Genomic DNA, 20,916 nt, shown 5'->3' on the forward strand with positions numbered 1-20,916 from the left:
ATTGGCGTCTGTTTCCTGTGTCTAAATATAAACATACAAGTTTAAAAAGAATTAAAAATGCTTATATTTAGGCCACAGGAAAACAGACGCCAATGTGTGCTTCATGTTCGGGTTTTACCAGGCGCATGCGCACAGGAGCCGAGGCTACCTCCAAACTTTTCTGCGCATGTGTCAAGTACAATCCTCCCGCACCAAAGCACAATCCTCCCGCTGATCTCCCTAATGCTCAATGCTATAAGCGTGGCTATATTGCATCTCATTAGCATTGAGCATTAAGGCATTATTCTGCGCTATTCCGGTGGTATTTTGATGGCGCTATTCGGAACAGCATTGGCGTTTTTGAGCATCAGGGCCTCAGGTGCCTAGAAGATATTGTTACATTACTTCTAAGTATTACTTTGTTTCTTGATGGATGGGGCTGATTTGTTGCTATTTACAAGGTCGTTTTTAAAACCTGAAGTAGTTCACTGGTGGAACAAGCTATTGTTCCTAATGAATTGCTTGGGTTACTTTTATGTGCTAAAAGATTTATATTCAGTTTATTAGTTTAATTTCTTTTTTTGCACAGTCACTTATTGTACAGTAAACGTGGACTAGAACTCCAGATGTGCCCTTTCTGGAAGATGCTTTGAGAGTTAGGTTTAAAATATGAGGCTCTTTTAGGTTATTTATTTTGGTTTTAGTGGGATATTTGTCTGCATTGATATTATGTTTTAGCGTGTTTGTTGCTTAGGTCTGTGCTGTTTGTATTGTAGTGTTTTATGTTATTTTAGTGTTATGTGATTATGTTGAACACTGTGAGCTGTTGAATATAATGGCATATAAAATGTTATAAATGAAGTGAGATGAAATTAAAATGAAATTTGAATTAGACTACTACTACACTGCACTATTGTTGGTGATTTCAGGTCTAGATGAAACACACTCTTAGCTTCTTCTTTTTTTTTTTTTAAATCTGTAATCATGAGAACTGATCCAGGGAATGGAACATATAGAACCTAAAAATCATAGAATAGATGCATTAAGGACAAGTGGACTGCTTTATTTGTACAAAATACTTTTATTATTGATAGGACATTTTAAGGATTTTCTGCTGTCCGTCTTTGCCTTGTGCTCTCTTTATTAGCATTACCAGTACGTTTTCCTTTAGATTTCATCACCTGTGTTTGATTTTTCTTGTGTTCCAGACGAGCCACTCAGGCTTATGGGGTTGCTTTGAGTTTGCAATCCAGTAGATCAAGTAATGCGTAAACAGTAATAAAGAAAAGACAAATAAAACAAAGAGAAACATTGCATTTTATTCACAGTGACGAGTCCTGTGGTTCTGCCAGCAAGAAACCCGAAAGTGAAACAGAGGATCCGAAGGAAGCTGAGATGCAGAAGGTCCAGGAATGCAAGTTTAACTCCTCGACGTTTAAAGGCAAGCATGAGGAACTTCAGGAAGAGCATGCAACGGGGTGCTCCGCATTGGTGCAGAAGGCCAGCCTTCACCACACGGCATCCCCGGTGAGAGTGCAGCGCAGCAAAGGGACTACCACGTGCTCCCATGCAGCTGCCTCCGATTATGAGATTTCTCTGACTTAAAGAACAAACAGGTACACCTGCAGCATCCTCAGGACTTGGTAGAGGTCATATTGGGTAGTGGGTAGGGTTACCACCTGGCTCCACGTCATAAGAAATAGGTTAAGCCAGTTCTGGCTTTATCCAATTGCATCCATGGACTTGTAGTTTTGACTTGCTTGGGAAACTCAATGGGCAATCTGAGTTACAAGTCTAAGCATGCCATAATGTAAAACCAGAACTGGATTCATCTATTTCATATGGTGTAGAGTCAGGTGACAATCTTTGAAGTGGTTGTCACAGGGTGATGTCCTTATAATGTAATTAGAGTAAGAAAAGCACAAGTATCTCATATGATGGGCTATATAATGGGTGACAAAAAGAATCAGGATGGTAATTACATTTCATTTTTATGGTGCACCTTTGTATGCCACCTGAATTTAAACTTTAAAAATAGATACATTCAGTTCATTGAAGACAAGTTCTCTTGCCCTGATCCCTGCAGACCAGATTTCTCCAGTGCAGCAGAACTGCATTCACTTTTGCCTTACAATATATCATAGTTAAGAAAATTGTGTTCCGTTATCTATTCTCCAAAGCTCTGACCTGATTTTGAAGTGCAATCAGATCTGTTTGAGTTCCATGTTCTATATTCTATGCATGGGCAGCCAAAACTTTTTTGCTTGGTGTAGTTTCCTTTGTCATTTACAGGAATTTTTGCTTTATATGGGGTTTTCTGGCCATTTTGTTGTTTCGTCAGTTTCTGACTATATTGTGCACTCTTTGGAAATAGTGCACATTGTGGGCTAGATTCAGTACATGGTGCTCAAAAATTGGCACCAGAAAAAAAAATCAACACTCTGTGCTATTCTATATAAATGTTTTTCCAGGCTGTGCGCCCTTTATAGAATAGCACGTAATGCCGATTCCTGTGCCCAAATTTGGGTACCAGGGCTTACACCTGCTGAAACCAGGTGCAATTCTTGGCTCCCAATTTGGGTGCACATCTCTAGTATTCTATAACACTGCGTGCAAATTTTCAAAATGTCCCTGACCCACCCATACCCCTCCCATGGCAATACTGCCTTTTGAGTTGCACGCATTATAGAATAGTGCACAGCCAGATGTGCATGCAAGTCCAAATTGGTGCAAATTAACATCAATAATTGATAGTACCCAATTACTGCTGTTAATTAGCTCATTGTCCAGTTAAGTTGCTCACGCATCTCAGGATCATGCTCAAATTTTGACATGCAAATGTGGGTGACCTTTATAGAATCTGGGCTTATGTGGAAAGGTGATGCACTCTTTTCCCAAGTTTGCACATATGCACTAGTTTGTGTATACACAATGGTTCATCATTCATGGTGATTCCACCATCAGAAAATAGTGCTCATTGTTTTCACAGAGGGCTAGATTCAGTAAATGATGCTCAAAAATTGGCACTGAAAAGAATCGGTGCTCAGGGCTATTCTTTAATAGGCACTCAAAGAAGAAGGCCCAGTATAGAATTAGCATTGCGTGCCAATTTCGGCGCCCAAATTTGGGTGCCAGGACTCACATCTGCTTAAACTAGGTGTGATTTCTAGCACCCAATTTGGGCACCCATCCCCAGTATTCAATAAAACTGCATACAAATTTTCAGAATGCCCTGACCCACCCGTGCACCTTCCCTGGCCACCTCCCTTTTGGGTTGCACGCTATGGGATTTGGGCAACATTGTTATAGAATGCATGTAGCAAGATCCGTGTACCAAATTCAAATTAGTGCCAATTAGCACTCAATTATGGCACTAAGGCCCCTTTTACAAAGGCATGCTAGCTTTTTATTAGTGCACTGCTAAAAATAAGCTTGCGCTAAACACTAGTCCTATGGGCATCTCTAGCATTTAGTGCAAGCTGATCATTAGTGTGTGCTAAAAACTGCTAGCATGCCTTTGTAAAAGATCCCCTTAGTTGGGTGCACATCTTACATTGATGCCCAGTTTTGAGTGCCATGTATAGAATCTGGGGGATAGTGTGCACTGTTATAAGCAGATGACAAAGCATGAAATTGTGTATTTTTATTCTGCTTGTTTTTGATTGGTATCAGATGCAGTGGCACAGGATATGTTGTTGACATCTATGTTGTTGCAAACGACAATCCACCCTAGGGTGTAGTTATCAAAGTGGGCTACTTTTAAGGTGTGTTATTTTACCACTAACTCATGCTATTTTAGCACAGGTCCCATTTTATGCACTGAGACCTAATTAATAACTAGGGGTAACAGTAAAATAACACAGCTTAATGATAATGTCCCCCTTTAACTCATGCTATATTAGCACAAATCCCATCTTATGAATTTAAACCTAGTTGCTAATAAGACAGGTTAACACTAGTTAACAGTAGCCTACGTTGATAATTTTCTTCTTTTACTAAGCTGCGGTAGACTCTACACGCATGCAGTGTGCACCAAAATGAGAGTACTGCCAGGCCAGAGCACCCTCCTGATGGTAATTTCAGATTTGGCGCGCACCCTGGATGAATTATTTATTTATTTCCTCCTATGCACACCAGTTCTGCTGGTAATTGGCACTTGGCGTGCGCCAACCAGTCACCACAACGTGTAGCACGTGAGCCTTTCTAGTGGGTGGTGTTATGGACTTAGGCCGGTTTTGGGTGCATGCTGGTTTCATTTTTACCGCAGGCCTTTTACCTGTTCCATTAAAAAAAACCCTCATTTTTTGTAGTCACGGTAAAAACTGGCTCGGCGCATGCCCAATACACGCACCTATATTACCGCAGGCCACATTTTAACGCAGCTTAGTAAAAGGACCCCTTTAGTGACTAAGGAAAGAGCTTGTATTACATTCATTCATGGCTCCAAATTGGTCAGTGGTTAAAACCTTCCCCTTCATCCTTCCCATCAAATTAATGGAATGCATTTCTGGCCATTGTCTAGAGCTCCAGCACAGTGTTTGCCCACAAACAGTAAAGAATGTGAACCAGGAGAATTCAAAAACAGCTTTTGTTAAGAGCTGGCCCTGAGGACTCATTACTGGTGAACATTGTAGCAATGTAGTTACAGTAGGAGCAGAGGGATCTTTGCCCCCTTAATTGCACGAATCATCCTTGTTATAAATGGGCTCGCATTCTCTCTGGGAAAATACCCCATCTTCATGTAGAGATTGCAAATGAAATCATTTTAATTACGTCTATCCAATACAATAAGCTAGACTCAGATTTTACTGCTGCCACAACACACATTTTATATGTGTCTGTGCTATCCTCAGTTATCTGTGCTGAAAGTCTACTGTTTGTATACTGGGCAACCCCAAATATCATGCCATCCAGTGGCAATATAAATTACTGATCATTCCTAACAAAGCCATTGAATTATCCAATAATGTTTCAGCCTACCAAGAGAGATTTTATCTTTCAGGCAAAACAAAAAGGAAATGGTGCTTTATGCTTTTGTTGTGCTGCTTATGTCTAGGCTTGAAGAGCCAAGTCTATGAATGGTCTTTGCACATTTTAAACAGCAGAGTGGGCTATCAATTTGAGCTAGTTAGTATGAATGGAAAGTTCTGGTCTACTCTACCAACATATGAGGGGGATCACTAGCAACAGTTGGCGTTTCTCTTAATAACTCAACTGGTCACTTATCAGGCACATTTCTGGTGCTCTTGTCCAAAATGGATGCTAGTAACTGGCCAACACATCAAACAAGTAAACAGATTGAGATCTCTGGCACAGTACAGTATGTGTGTTTATTTCTGGCTTTATGTGTTATTTTGTGTCTGGAAGGAATAATAGCAAGTTAATGTCAAGAATCTCCAACACTAATTTGCTGTTGCAGTGTACTTAGTCCATTTTGTTCTCTTTGAAACTGGCTCTGATGGGTCATGATAACCTTTTACTGTCTTAGGGTGGAAGTGAAAGAGCGTGCCTCCATGTTCATTTGATTTTGGTTTTGTCTCACTCCCTTACCCTCCAATGGGGCAATTCTATAAGTGGGTGCCTCTTTTTACATGCCCTGATTTCACATGGTGAGACTATTCCACAATGGCATCTCATCTGGGTGTCCAGATTCCATTATAGAATACTAGCATAACCTGGCATCAACATACCTTTCATTTAGATATCTGCAGTTACACCAGCCATAGACCTGATGTAACTTGTGGATGCCCAAATGTGTCAAGGGCGCATGTAACTTAAAGTATTCTATCTATTCTGTGCATAATTTAAAGCTCCACCCATGTCCTGCTCATGCTCTGCCCATATATTTATTTATTTATTTATTTTATTTATTTATGACATTTATATCCCACAGTATTCCCATGTGCGCCTAGTACTAGGCTTGCCCTTCATGTGTCTGGATCCATCACTATGGTGGAAACAAACAAAGCAAATCAGTAGAAGATACAAACAAATTTTTTCTGAAGAAATACAAATCAGTACTATGCCTGACACAGGCTATGTTTTGCCCACAAAGGGGGCTGCGTCAGAGGCTATGTGTTCACAATCACACAGCGACACTGCTGTGTGTTTGTGAGCACGCTGCTATCTCCTGAAGAGTGTATTGATAGATGTGTAGTCACTATGTTGTTTTTTTTTTTTTAGCTGCTATGGTGCCTTTTCCAAAAGAGTATTGATTTTTTTTGGTGGTAAAGATTTTTACATACACCACATAGCTCCTGACGCAGCCCCTTTGTGGGCGAAACACAGCCTGTGTCAGACATCGAATTGATTTGTATTTCTTCAATAAAGATTTGTTTGTACCATCTACTGATCTGCTTTGTTTGTTTCAATGTTGGATTTTATGGATCGGCTGCCTGGCAGTGGCATAGCCACAGGTGGGCCTGGGTGGGCTGGGGCCCACCCATTTAGGGCTTAGGCCCGCCCAACAGTGGCACACGTTTAGCGGTAGCTGGTGGGGATTTCAGGCTTGGCCAGCTGAAGACTTCCCCCTGATGGTAATTAAAACGCTACTCTCCACGATACTGGCACCCGCGCATGCTCTGTTTTCAGTACATGCCTGCTGCAGACTGCCAAGGTGGAAAGAAGCATTTCCCCGCCAGCTGAGTTATTTTTTTTGGTGGTGGTTGGGACGGGGGAGAACACTTGGTGCCTACCCACTTCTTGCCTAGGCCCACCCAAAATCTGTTACTGGCTACGCTCCTGCTGCTCAGTTGTTTTTTGAATCCATCACTGTACAGAAATGTCAATCCATCTGCAGGTTCATTCATTCCTGGATTTCCTTCACTGCTTTTGCAGTGTAGCTCAGCACTATCCTTCACAAATAATGTTCTCCTGGATTAAGAGGAGAAGACAGTTCTGTTCTCAGTTATGTCTGTATTTTTCTGCAGTGCCCCACAAGTGTGACCACCCAGCTCTGGCCCTATTGACCACCTGCTGAGACGGTTGAAGGATTTCGTTTTAAAGCAACTTCCTTTCAGAATCTATTTTTGTTTTAGCATTTAGTCCCAGAGGCTGAGCTAAGACCACCAAACTAATGTCATCAGTGGCAAGTTCATTGCTTGATCCTGTTCTGGTGAATGAGAGTGGATGGAAACTGATTCCAATGGTATGAGATTACGTTTTGTTCCCATCTTGTTTGTAACTTGTGCTAGTACCATCCGTCTTTGTGTGTGTCTTGTGTGCCCTGTATTCTTTTTAATTATGTGTTAAAACCTGTGAGTACTGGAGAAAGTTACTGAAACTGCATTCAGATTTGCCATCATTTCCGTTTAGGAGGAAACTTTCCTCCTTGGCTAAACAATTTAGAATTTTCCATTGTTCCTCTCCTAAAAATACTCACATTCTAGTGCATGGCAATGGAACGTTACATAATCTCCCTCTTGTTTTATTTCCAGTTATCCCTTTCAGAATTTTCAGATATAAACATGAACTCTGAAAGTCAGGATCTAAGGGGAATGTCTAGCGCCAGTTCAGTAATGTAATCAGGGGCGTATCTAGACCTGACATCACCCATCATCGAGTTAACTATGCAGTTCCCACAGTTCCAACCCACACAACACCAGCCCAACCCACCATCACTTCACCAGTGTCCCCAAAGTTTTTTGTTTTGTTTTGGGTTTTTTTGTTTTTTACCTGGAGAGTCTGGATTCTCAGTCTGGACTCTGGAATGGACAGCAGGCAGGGCAGTGTGGAGCCTGGAGGACTACTGGTGCTGCTGCTGCAGTGATAGGCAGGCTAGGCAGCGGATGGTGGCTCTGGTCGGTGGTGGGCTCTTCAGTGCTGCAGTCCTCCTCCTCTGGTGAGTGGTAACTAGTTTGCGCAAAGTTCGCGAACCCGAAGTTGTGAGGCACGAGGCAGGTCACGATGAGCAGCCAGCCAGGGCAGCAGTGAGGCACGACGAGGCGGTGAGCAACAGGGCGGCAGCGGGAAGAATTGTGGAGTTGGACGGCCGCTGACCTGAACCGGACTAGATCAGGCCAGACTTCGGCGGGAAGGACCGTGTGGACGTCACATCGTCACAGAAACAGAAGCGCGCGGCCGGTTTCTGATCTGCAAGGGCGGGCTTCTGTTTCTGTGAGTCTGATGTCCTGCAGGTTGTACGTGCAGGACATCAGACTCACAGGAGCGAAGCCTGTCCTTTCAGATCCGCGTCAGAGAACAGGACTTGTTCGGCTGGCGGCGCCAGCAAAGGTACCAGCAGCAGGAGGGGGGTCGAAGGCGTTGGCAGTAGGGGGGTCCAGGGCCAAATCTAGGGGGGCCCAGGCCCCGGTGGCCCCACGCAGATAAGCCCCTGAATGTAATGTTATGTTATATCGATCTTTTATTACCATAATTGGTTCAATGCGGATTACAAAATTTAAGATACCTGGAAAGCAATCCAGGAACTACAGTCCGATCATTCTTATTTTCTAATATTGAAATCATACATGTTAATTAAATAGATAACGTTTTAAGAGCCTTTCAGATGATCAGGTAGCTTTTCAGTGCACGAATCTGCAAAGGTAGCAAGTTCCAGATTGAAGCAGCTTGGTAATAGAGAGAAGAGTCAAATATTTGTCTCCTTGTAATCTGCCTGGCTGAAGGAAAACATAGCAGCATTTGATTATGGGTTCTACCTATAGGACCTTTATGTAAAAATATGACCCATTCATTTAAATGAGATAGGATATCACCATACATAATCTTAAAAATCATAGTGTAAAGCTTAAACAGTCCTAGCATTCACAGGGAGCCAATGCAATTTAATAAGTAACAAACAGGCAGAGTCAAACCTACCAGCAAAATATATCAGCTGTTCAGCCGTATTCTGAATACGTTGTAAATGTTTAACCACAGGTTTTGAACAACTGATATACACAATACTGTAGTATTCAAGTCTAGATAATATCAACGCTTGAGCTAGCAATCTGCCGGTTTGAAATAATTACGAATCACCCTCAGCTTTGTCAGCATATAAAAAGATTTTCTTATTAATGACTAATGGAGTTAAGGCATGTCTAATCCATTATAGAATAGTAGTGCAAAGCTGCTTTGGTGTGCTGAAACTTAGGTGTGGCAGTCTGTGAAATATGCACATCTGATACTTTTCTATAAGGTGTGTGTGTTGCTAGGCAGAACACCCATGAGATGCTCCTTCCACTGGTACAATTCCGAGTCCTCTTAAAGAACCACAAATGTCTGCAGAGAAGGGAGAGTATCAGAGTATTATCAATGTGCAAGTGGACCAAAACTAGGTTATGGAGCATCTTATGGGACATCCCATTCCAAGCCCTCCAACCTTAGGTCATATTTTTCCTCAATCATTTACTCTCCACAACTCGCAAACATCTAAACTCAAGTTTTATTATTATGTTCTAAATATGTCAAAAAAGGGTGCTAAACTACCCACCATAAATTCAACCTATAAGTTCAACACATAAGCGATCCAAAAAAGGCATTAAGCTCAAAACATTCTCTGGCGACCGCTGTCACTCGGAATATGCAAATCTTTAGTTTGACCTGTGATACGAGTAGTGGTGATCAAATTTGTGTTTGATTGAAGATTGTCTAGAAGCAGGCACATGTTGTGCCAAAACACCAGGATAGCTTTCTTGTCTTTATGACTGATTTGGTGGGCATTGGGTAATGAGTGAGTGACAGCAGCCACCAGAGAACTTTTTGAGCTAAGTGCATATTTGGGATCTCTTATGTGTTGAACTTATGGTGAGTATTTTAGCACCCTTTTTTGAAATATTTAGAACATAATAATAAAACTTGAGTTTAGATGTTTGCAAGTTGTGGACAGTAAATGATTGAGGAAAAATGACCTAAGGTTGAGGGCTTATAATGGGATGTCCCGTAAGAGGCTCCATAACTTAGTTCCGGTTCGCTTGTACATTGATGGTACTCTGATACTCTCCCTTCTGTGAAGATATTTGTGGTTCTTTAAGAGGATTGAGCATTGTACCATCTCCCATTTAACCATTTTAAAATATTGATTTAATGGGTTTCGGCTGGTTGACCCTTATTGTTTGGATTTCCACTCCCTGGTACAGCACATTTGCTGTTATGCACCATGTAACTAGTGCACCAATTTTGTAGAATATTTCCTAGCACATACACTTGTAAATGTCAATTTGTGACATCATTCACATGCATAAATTACTTTATCCAATTGTGCCAAAATTTGGACATCCTATATAGAATTGCCCTTCTAGTCATATATTGAATAGCTGTTGAACTCTTGTCTGTGAAGCACCAAAAACTAAAATGTGATTTTCTGTTGCTGCAAATGGTATACTATAAATTCATTAGTTAGATATTTAATCATAATTCTTGAAAGATGCTGAACTCCAAAGTGATGTAGGGGCTCACTTTCAAAGCACTTAGACTTACAAAGTTTCCTTAGTAACCTATGTAAATCTAAGTGCTTTGAAAATAAGTCCAATAGTGGTCCTGTGTTAATACCGAACATAGGGTTATTGGTACAGTATGTCTGTACTGTGACGATGAGCATAGAAGCCCTTGATTATAAGTAAGTGTAGTGACATGTGGAGGATATTTGTACCAGGCAAGTCAGTACTTCTTGCAGTAAAATGTTACCTACTGAATAAAATATAGTGCAGCATGAAATTGGTACCTTTAGGTGCACAGCAGTTTCCATGTAATGCTATGCTACAGTGCAGATGGGCCTTTTATAGTTCATTTGGAATCTAATCCCAAGACTTTGCCCACTGGAAATATTATTTACTGCAACATCAGAGCCCTTCACGTTACACAGAAAGGTTACTGAAGGCACAAGTTAGCTTTGGCTTTAGCAATCCCGCTGCTATCATGTAAGTTAAACCGTTACTGCCTTATCCTACATCATGTATTTCCCTTCGTTTCTCAATTGTACTCTTTATAGTTTGTGATATCTTTTATTGGAATAATATAACCATCAACTTACAGATCTATGTAATGTCAAAAAATCATGTAAAACTGTATCTAGAGATAATTATAACCTTGGTAATCACAAGCTGGAAAGAGTACAGTTTTATCCAGAACCAATGTGACTACTAGAGTTCTCTCTCCTGTATTATTCGTGGGTTAAGCCTCAAATTCAGCACAAGCTATTGGTCAAACTTCTTAGTTAAGGTCATGAAGCACTAAAACTAAGGGGAATGAAGGAGAAAATGTGGTAGGCCAAGAAGAAAGATTTAGGAGTTTGTCCAACACACAGTTCCCAGAAGAACATCTAATATGGCTATTGTAGGTCTCATGTGATGTCAGCTATGTATTGATTTTTCCATCTGTCTTGTATCTACTAGGGAAAACACAGAAATGTTGTACCTACTGGATGAAAGTAGAAAATGCATAGGACTTATACCAGGCATGGTATTTTTCTACAAGAGGAGGTCACAGACATTCCAGCCTATTCCATTTCACTTACAAATAATTCCTTATTCAACTGCAAGCTTGGGTTGCTAATTCAGACATTTCTAGATAGCAAAGTATTAAAATAATTGTTCCTTATAATAGCTTTCTCTCCCTAATTGGCATTTGCTGAAGTATTGCTCCATTGAGATGAGCAGTTTCAAAGACACAAATTACTTGTGATTCCTATCCTTTAAAAAAATTAAAATAAGGAAACCAGTCAGGCCTTTCTCTCTTCTCAGACTGAAAGAATATACTATTCATGTAGTAACTATGAGGTAATAACATGAGATTTCTGGCTGTTTTTCACTTTGTTGTAGCAAAATGAGAATGGTAAGGAATCATTTAGGCTATAATCAAGAATTTTTGTTGTGTATTTATCTGTATAACTAATGCTAGGAGAACATTTCTCTTCATTCTATAAGAGATTGCCTAACTTTAAGTGCCATTTACATGCTTAAATTTATAGTGGGTAATATTCAGCCAGACAGCAGTTAAATACTGACTGTTGCCAGTTAAATTAGTCCTGGATATTCAGTGCCGAGCCATGTGCAGTCACTGGCACTGAATATCCGGTGCTAATTTTGATTGTCCTGGCCGCCAGGGCCCACATAAGACAGATATATAAGCCCTGGGAGGTCCCTCCTGGCCCCTGAAAAAATCCCCCTCCTTCCTTTCCCCCTCTCCCCAGTCCGCACCTTTAAATCCCCCTCCCTTCAACCTGGTAAAACCCACCTGGGCTTACCTTAGCTCCCTGGTGGTTCAGTGGGGACGATGGAGGCAGGAATGAAACCCACTCACTCCTGCCCCTTGCGGCTGCTTTGAGAAAATGGCTGCCACAATCTCTTACGGCAGCCCCGGGGTACTACACAAGTACTGTGAGGCTGCTGCGAGAGATCGTGGCAGTCAATTTCTTAAGGCAGCTGCAAGGAGCAGAATACAGTGGGCTTTGCTCCTGCTCCTATTGCCCCTACTGGAAGGCTTGGAGGAGTAGGTTGGGTGATCATTTCGAGGGGGGGGGGGGTATTTAAAGGTATGGGTGGGAGAGGAGAAATGAAAGGAGGAGGTGCTTTTGGGGGGGCTGGGAGGGGGCTACCAGGGCTTATATATATCTTTTATATAGTTATATGGGTCCTAGCCAATATTCAGGGCTGGGGCCTGCGTAGCTAAGTGGCCAAAATTAGGACACCTTCCCATTGCCACCCCCTGTACCACCCCTGACCTGTCCACAATTTTGGGGGGCATCAGAGCCATTATTCAGCAGCACTGCCTGGTTAAGTGGCTCTAAAGAGACTGAACAGCCCCAGGTGATTTAAGTGGGCAGGAGCCCATATGTAAATATTATAGAATAGGTTCACTGCCCATTCAAATACAGCACCAAAATATTGGCACCCTTTCATAGAATTGCCTCCAATATGTTTACCACGAACTCAATATTACTTCCATAGATGTGAGTGAGCAAAGCTCTCTCCTAGCTTATGTCATTTGGAAAAAAAAAAAGAATTTGGAAGTTTCCCTCATGGTCCCATTAGCAACCACTAGTCTCTTTCTGAATGAGATTCAAGATATCTATTTTTTTTTTATTTCCAGCTTTGATGGACCTCTCACATTGGTCAATATCTGATGTTTCTTGGAGGACTTTGTTCTCTCTCTAGAAAGACAGTACTGCCAATGTCATGAAACTGAGTTAATGATATAATATGACCTCATGTCTTGTTTTATGATGAGAAATAGAAACATCGAGCATGTTGCACTGAAGACCTTTTTACTGTATTTAATCAGAGTGTTGTAGCTCAAAAATATTGGCAAATCTGAACCCTTTGTTCCCTCTGTAACATTTATTATTTCACTTGCTGTCTTTGTCATTAGTTGCCAGAGATCTCAATCAGACAAGGTTTTTGTGAGATAGGCTATCGTGGAGTATTTTCTAAATTAGATAATGAACTATTTCTGCCAGTTAGTCAGCAGTGAAGTCCAGTGCACATTTTCTGAAAGTACTAATAATTCTTTGATAATTTGTCAGTTAGAAAAATGAAAAAAAAAACAAACAAACCCCAAAAGGCTCAACATTATGTTTACCAAAACTATTCAAAATGTTCTAAAAATAATTCACTTGTCATTAAATGTACTAGCAGGAGAGTTGTTGTCCCTACCACTCTGACTGCTACCTGATTATTTCATTTACATTTCAAAAAGACTTTAATTTTCCTTGGTTTATGCACTTTGTCACACTTCATAGCAAAGATATACAAATCCTTTTCTAATTAGCACATTTATAGATGTGAAAGAGCTTACACTGCTGGAGTGATAGTTTGCAAAAGCTTTACTTGGTAAAGTTTTCACTGGAGTCCTAATTGGTGCATATATATTTAGACTACAGTTTCAAAGGCTTAAGACCTTTGAGGGTAAATTATGGGGTTATGTGGATGGAATGGCTGGATCCAAGAATGTGGCAGTTCAGCTGGCTAAAAGTTAGCATGGTCTTTCACAATTCATGTACTATTGTCCATATGTAAAGATATGTTCCCAAAGGTATAACTTGGTTGGGGGGAAAGCTATCAGGACAATTATATAACTTGGTGCCAAGATGTATATGCCACAATAGAGCGCACTTAGCGTTAGTTCTATAAGGGCTTCAGGGCACATCTAAGCTGTTATAGAATGCAAAGTAATTTGTCATGCCACAATATAGGCATGCCCACTTATGACAGGACAATGGCTGTTGCAAGTTGGTGTGCCCAACTGCACCATGCAATGTGCAGAACTGATAGTATTCTATAAGTTGTGTGCATTCCTTGGCAACATGCCCATGGCCCACCCATGCTCCGCTCAAATATACACCCTTTCGCAGTTACACGCTAAGGAGGGAATTCTATACGTAGCGCTCAAAGGGACCCTTTTATTAAAGGGTTGCTGTGTGGCAACCCGGAACTACTGCTGGCCCAAAGTGGGTGCCAACAGTAGTTCCACCCCCAGCGAGCGCTATTTCCAACACTAGTGGAAATGTTTAAAAAAATATTTCCACAGGGGGGTTACCCGGTAGTAATCGAGCAGCATCACAAGCTGTTCAGTTACCGCTGGGTTAGCACAGGAGTCCTTACCTCAATGGGTAGTAGTAAGTGATCCTTCCCAAAATGGCCGCATGGCAAGTGCGAACTTACCACACTGCCATTTCACCAGCTGCAGAAAAAAGGGCCCTGGCGTGCGGCAAAAATGGCCGTGGCCGCTAGTGCAGGGCCCCTTTTACTGCAGCATATAAATGAACCCCAAAACTAGGTAACAAAAACAGCGCTAAGCGCAATTCTATAAAGGGCACTCACCCTTTATAGAACAGCATGTAACACCGATTCCCATGCCTAACTTTGGGTGTCAGACTTACACCTGCTGAAAACTGGTGTAAATGCTGGCACCCAAGTTAGGCACATTTATCTAGTATTCTATAAATATGTGCATAACCTTTTGGAACCCCCTGACACATGCATGCCCCTCCCATAACCATGGTGGAAAACAACCAAAGCAGATACGTAGATGAAAAACAATATTTATTGAAAATTTTATTTCCATCTAATTTTAATTTTATTTCCACCTATTTTCAATAAATATTGTTTTTCATCTACGTATCTGCTTTGGTTGTTTTCCATCTTGGAGTTTGCAGATCTGTTACCCTGTTGTTTTCTTGGACCTCCCATAACCATGCCCTATTTTGGGATACTCGATATAGGCTAGATTCTATATATGGCATCTGAAAAATCCACGGTGAATAAGCGCAGATTATAGAATATGCCATGCACCCATCCATATGACTAAATTTAGTTGTGGGCAGTTATGCCAAGTAAAACTTGACGTGAATGCCAGTGCCTAAATTAGGGGTGAACTGGGTGCATTCTATAACAATGCACATAGATTTCAGAAATGCCCATTACCTGCCCATTCCATACCCATGGCCACACACCCTTTTCAACTATGCAGCTTAGAATTTACACGCATCATATTGCAGAATAAGCTTAGACAGTTGTGTGCGTAAATTCTAAATAATGACAGTGTCAATAATTGTTTAAGTGGCAATTAGCTCTGATTGGCATGTTACCTAATTAAGTTGCATGCACAAATCCGGAATATGACCGGATCTGCGCATGCAACGTAAGTCACGCTTTATAGAATCCCAGGGTATGGGTATTAGGCACCCTGCCTTATAGAATAGTGTGCAGCCACATATGTGCCCAAATTTTAATGAGTACCAATTAACATCAATAATGGGTTGTTGGCACCCATGACGGTTAAGAACTCATTAACCAATTAATTTGCATGCTCATCTCAACAGTACACCCAAACGGGTGTCATATATACAATCCAGGGGTAAGTGACTTTTGGCGTGTACATTGTAAAATAGCGCCTAATGGTTACACACATAACTGCCAATTATTTTCAACGCTGACACATGTAAGTGTTATTATGTTATAACATACATGTGCACTTGGCATTTAACATTAGTCACCAAGTTATAGAATTGCTCTTTATGCTTGTATATGTATATTCTAACAAATGTATCAATGTTAAGGGTCAATATTCAGCTGGCGGTGGTCAGCGTTTTTTTTGTCTGTTGCTTGCTTTGGTTCCAATTCTATATATGGCGCCTAAAATTAATGCGCAGTAGGCTATCATGCCTAAGTATAGCCTAAATACTGCACATAAATCTAGGCTTGTTGAGAGCTGTTAGCAATGCTTAACAGCTTGTTAAAGCAATTAATCTACATAGTTATAGAATATGCCTAGATTTACAATCATAACCTTGCATAACTCTAGGTGCACTATACAGAATCCGGGGGTTTATGCTCAAATATTCAATGCCGTGCCATGTCTGGGCACAAACATTGAAGATTTGGTTGTATGTGGCCAGCTAAAACGTATGCGGTTAAGTGCAATATTCAGTATTTAACAGCAAAAGTTGAACCAAAAAAAGATAGGACTGTGTTTTATGCAGTAACATAGTAAATGACGGTAGATAAAGACCTGTGTGATCCATCCAGTCTGCCCAACAAGATAAAACCCATTTTACATGGTATGCAATACTTTATATATACCCGAGTTTGAATTGTCCTTGCAATTTTGAGGGCACAGACTGTAGAAGTCTGCCCAGCACTGTTCTTGTACTAAAGGTTCTGAAGCTAACGTAGAAGCTCCTTAAAATTTACACTCCAGCCCATCCATATCTATTCAGTCACGATCAGGGTTCAGACCATAGAAGTCTGCCTAGCCTGGTTTTGCTTCCCAAGCACCGGTGTTGCCAATCAATCTCCGCTAAAATTCCATGGATCCATTCCTTCTAAACAAGATTCCTTTGTGTTTATCCCACACGTGTTTGAATTCCATTACCATTTTCATCTCCACTACCTCCCGTGGGAGGGCATTCCATATATCCACCACCCTCTCCATGAAACAATACTTCCTGAACATTACTCCTGAGTCTGTCCCCCTTCAACCTCAATTCATATCCTCTAGATCTACCGCCTTTCCGTCTCCAGAAAAGATTTGTGTGCGGATTAATACCTTTCAAATATTTTAATGTCTGTATCATGCTAACCCCGTTTCTCCTTTCCTCCAAGGTATACATGTTCTGGTCAGCAAGTCTCTCTTGTATGGTTTGCAATGCAAATCCCATACCATTTTTGTAGCTTTTATTTGCACCATTTCCAGTCTTTTTACATCTTTAGCAAGATGCGGCCTTCAAAACTGAACACAATACTCTAAGTGGGGCTTCACCAATGACATGGAGAGGGACATCAACACCTCCTTTCTTCTGCTGGATACACCTCTCTATATGCAACCTAGCATCCTTCTGGCCACTGCCACCACCTTGTCACATTGTTTCTTCACCTTCAAATCCTCGGACTCCATCACCCTAAGGTCTTTCTCCTGAGTTGATCTTACTAATCTCTCCCCTCCTATCCGGTATCTCTCTTTTAGGTTTCTGCGCCCTAAGTGCATCACTCTGCACTTCTTGTCATTAAATTTTAACTCTAATTGAAATTAGGGGTCTAAAATTCTACTGGTATCTTTCTCATACAACTGTTATCTATTAAGTGTACCAGTCTTATACATTTAATTTATTAAAATATTTTTGGTGCTCAGTGCTTGTGAAGTGCCCAGCAAACCATTTACCATGGTACCATGGTGTTTGAAACTGGTACCATGGTAAATGGTTTGATGGGCACTTCATAAGCACTGAGCATCAAAAATATTTTAATAAATTAAACTTATAAGACTGGTACACTTAATAGATAACAATTACATTTTAACTACCAATCTCCTAAATCTTGTATTAATATTATGATAATAGTGCTCAGATTAAGTGCATTATACCAAACATGGTTCAGGATCCATCTCCTCCATAATGTACTCCTCCACCATCATCACACTGAGTCCTTCCCACCTGCCTAAAATCATTAAATCTTGATGAGTAACAGTCATACAAATGTGAACTTCACTTATCTGCAAAGATGACGTTCCTCAGATGGATTGCTCTTTTAATCAGTGCTGATGTAGAAAAGGCTCCTGTTCTCATGTATATATCCACTGTGTCAATAAACCCCCAAAATATACATGCTTCAAACTTGACCTCCACATTGTTGGTAATCTTGATCTTATACTCCATTCTCACTCTCTGTTGTCTTTTCTCAACATGGCTTCCATGTTTCGCCTGACTAGGTGTCCTCGGGAGAACAAAACACCAAACTGCAAGCTTATATGTGGCAATATACATCGAAATTTGCCTTATTATACTGTGTCCTGTGTAAATACTATCTACACTTTAAATCATCCCAAAAATATAACTAATATCAAAAAAATGTAAACAAAATTCAAAAAAATCAAAACTCAAAAATGCAGTAATGGCTACCTGCGATGCACTCGTCTGTCCTTTCTCTGGTGCCCTGGGAAGATGCCAATGCATGCCCATCTATTGCTAAACAGATCACTCCTCCAATGGAAACCCTGAAAATTTAAATGCCTGCCATTCAGTTTCTCTATTGAGACCCCTAGGGTTCACTGTTTGCCAATTGATAATGAACTGTTGATTTTATATTATTTAAAAGTACCACTGGTATATTACCCCCTCTCCTCAACTCAACACAACACGAAACAACAGCACAAACATCAAATCCCCCCCAACACGCCAATGCCAATACCAGCGACTGGCCCCACAACCGTGCAAACCACTCAAATGCTCTGCAACTCCGCCCCCCCCCACCCCCACTCATCGCCTGGTGTGTCCCACACACCATCCACCACAATGTATGTTACTATATGCAGTCACCTCATGAAGTAAGTGCTGAATATTGGCACTTAACCGTGTAAGTCCTGACTCTGCCTCTGCATTGCCCGTAAAATAGCCGGATTTGGTTTTGGCGGTTAATGCTGATATTCAGCGGCATTAACTGGGTAAGTGCAGCTGAATATTAGTGGATAGCCCCACACAAGCGATGTAACCGGTCAGGAACCATTTCTGGCAGGTTAAATCACTTTGAATATCAACCCTGTAATTTTTATTCATTTAACCACTCTGGATCTTCGAAAACAAACTGTGTGGGTAGTTTGTGTTTGAAGATCAGATTGGTTTACCTGCACTAAAAAGTATGTGCATACGTTTGTTAATCAGGTGTCTTATTGAAATTTTACCCCAATTGGAGCAACAGTATGTGGAACGAACATGTAAAGATTTACATTGCTGTTAGCCAGAATATTTTTTGTGAAGGAGATTTGATGATGGTGGGTTAATAGCTTTCCCATTTGTTTGAATATTTTCCTAATCCATGTGTAAGAATTTAGAAAATATTCAGTCGTCAATTAATCTTATTTCTGTGTTTCAGATTGAAATGCTAGAGCACAAATATGGAGGCCATTTAGTCTCTCGTAGGGCAGCCTGCACCATCCAAACAGCTTTCCGCCAATATCAACTCAGCAAAAACTTTGAAAAGATAAGGAATTCTCTACTTGAGAGCCGAATGCCCAGGCGAATATCTTTACGGAAAATTCGTGTCCACAACTCTGAAAGTTTTTCTACTGAGAAAGCCCTGTTGGAGGGTTATAACTTTGTTGGCATTCCTTTGGTAAGGTCTCCATCTTTACCAGCCACATTCAGTGGGGCACTCACTGAACTGGAGGACTCTTTTACAGAGCAAGTCCAGTCTCTTGCCAAATCCATTGATGACGCCCTCAGCACATGGAGCCTGAAGACCATGTGTTCCCTCCAGGATGGAAGTTCATATCAGATCACAGAGACTTTTAGTGCCAGTTCAGTGCAGCAGAATCCAGACTTGATCAAAGCCGAACTTAAAGATCAAGTTACAGAGGAGGGCCTGCAGGATACCTTGCCCAAAAGCAGTAGTACCCTCATGATGGCTTTCAGAGATGTCACTGTTCAAATTGACAATAAGAATTTCTCTGTTTCATCATCTACCTCGGTATCCATGGCAAACTGCTTAAGCAGTGCCCAAGCAGTGCTCTCTCAGGATACAAAACCTGAAGAAGGCTCAGTGGATGGAGAGAAGAAGGACAAAGAATTTTCAAATAATTTGGAAGGGCTATCTGACGCTAGAATCATTCAAAACAGTCACACTTTCACAGAGGTGAATGTGAACACCAATGGGTTGGCAGGTGGGTTGATGGAACAAGGACAGATGGTGGTGCAGAAAATTCAGGTTGATGCAAATCATGAAACAGGCCTGGGTAAAAGTGTGGAGTCAGAAACAGCAGACAACTCAGAGCAACTGAGTAGCAGTAGTACCTCTACCTCGGCCAAATCACCATCTGAGGCGTCATCCAAGGAAGCCCTACAAGCTATGATTCTGAGCCTTCCACGATACCACTGTGAGAACCCAGCTAACTGCAAGTCCCCAACTCTGTCCACTGACACAATGAGGAAACGCTTGTACCGCATTGGCCTGAATCTCTTCAACATGTAAGTCACTGAAACTTTATTTATTTATTGACTTTTATAATTTACCAAACAAACCAGTGCTCATGGTGAATTTCAACAATTTAAACTACAACAAAATATTAGTGCAAACCAACATACACAGATAAATACTCAATCCATTGCTTTGAAATTCCTGACTTCATATATTGATTGAATACATTTAACAGGGACATTCTAGTTCCTTGCTTTTCACTCCCAATCCTAATGAAAACGCAATTGAGTATGCAAATCTTTCATGCATATTCATTAGGGATGTCCTGAAAACCTGACCTATTGACAGCCCTCAAGGACAGGTAGTGAATATCCACTGCAGTTAGCTTAATGTTTTGGTTACTTAGAACTCCTCTTTGAAAAAAATGGGTTACAATTTCCAAAAGTACGTTTTATAATAAAAATAAATATTTTAGGTAATATGAATGAACACTGGCTTTTCTTGAAGTATTAAAGAGTCCTTCTTAAAACCAAAGTTATTTTTAGAAAATAATTCAGAGGAAGTAAAAACCAGCAAAAATTACGTTGCATACTAC

General features: G+C 40.9%; 1 protein-coding gene across 1 annotated transcript; it reads left to right on the top strand.

Annotated features, from left to right (window-relative positions):
• Window positions 1-1,307: 1,307 nt before the first annotated feature.
• LOC115458772 (IQ motif and SEC7 domain-containing protein 3-like) lies at window positions 1,308-20,375 on the top strand (the record flags this gene model as incomplete). Its single annotated transcript, XM_030188589.1, is given in 4 exon segments — window positions 1,308-1,573; window positions 1,576-1,595; window positions 19,281-20,045; window positions 20,112-20,375. Coding segments are annotated over 4 exon segments (1,315 nt in total), but the record flags the coding sequence as incomplete, so codon positions are not given.
• Between the last annotated feature and the right edge of the window lie 541 nt (window positions 20,376-20,916).

The sequence above is a fragment of the Microcaecilia unicolor genome, unplaced genomic scaffold (assembly GCF_901765095.1).
Source record: "Microcaecilia unicolor unplaced genomic scaffold, aMicUni1.1, whole genome shotgun sequence".
Taxonomy (NCBI): Eukaryota; Metazoa; Chordata; class Amphibia; order Gymnophiona; family Siphonopidae; genus Microcaecilia; species Microcaecilia unicolor.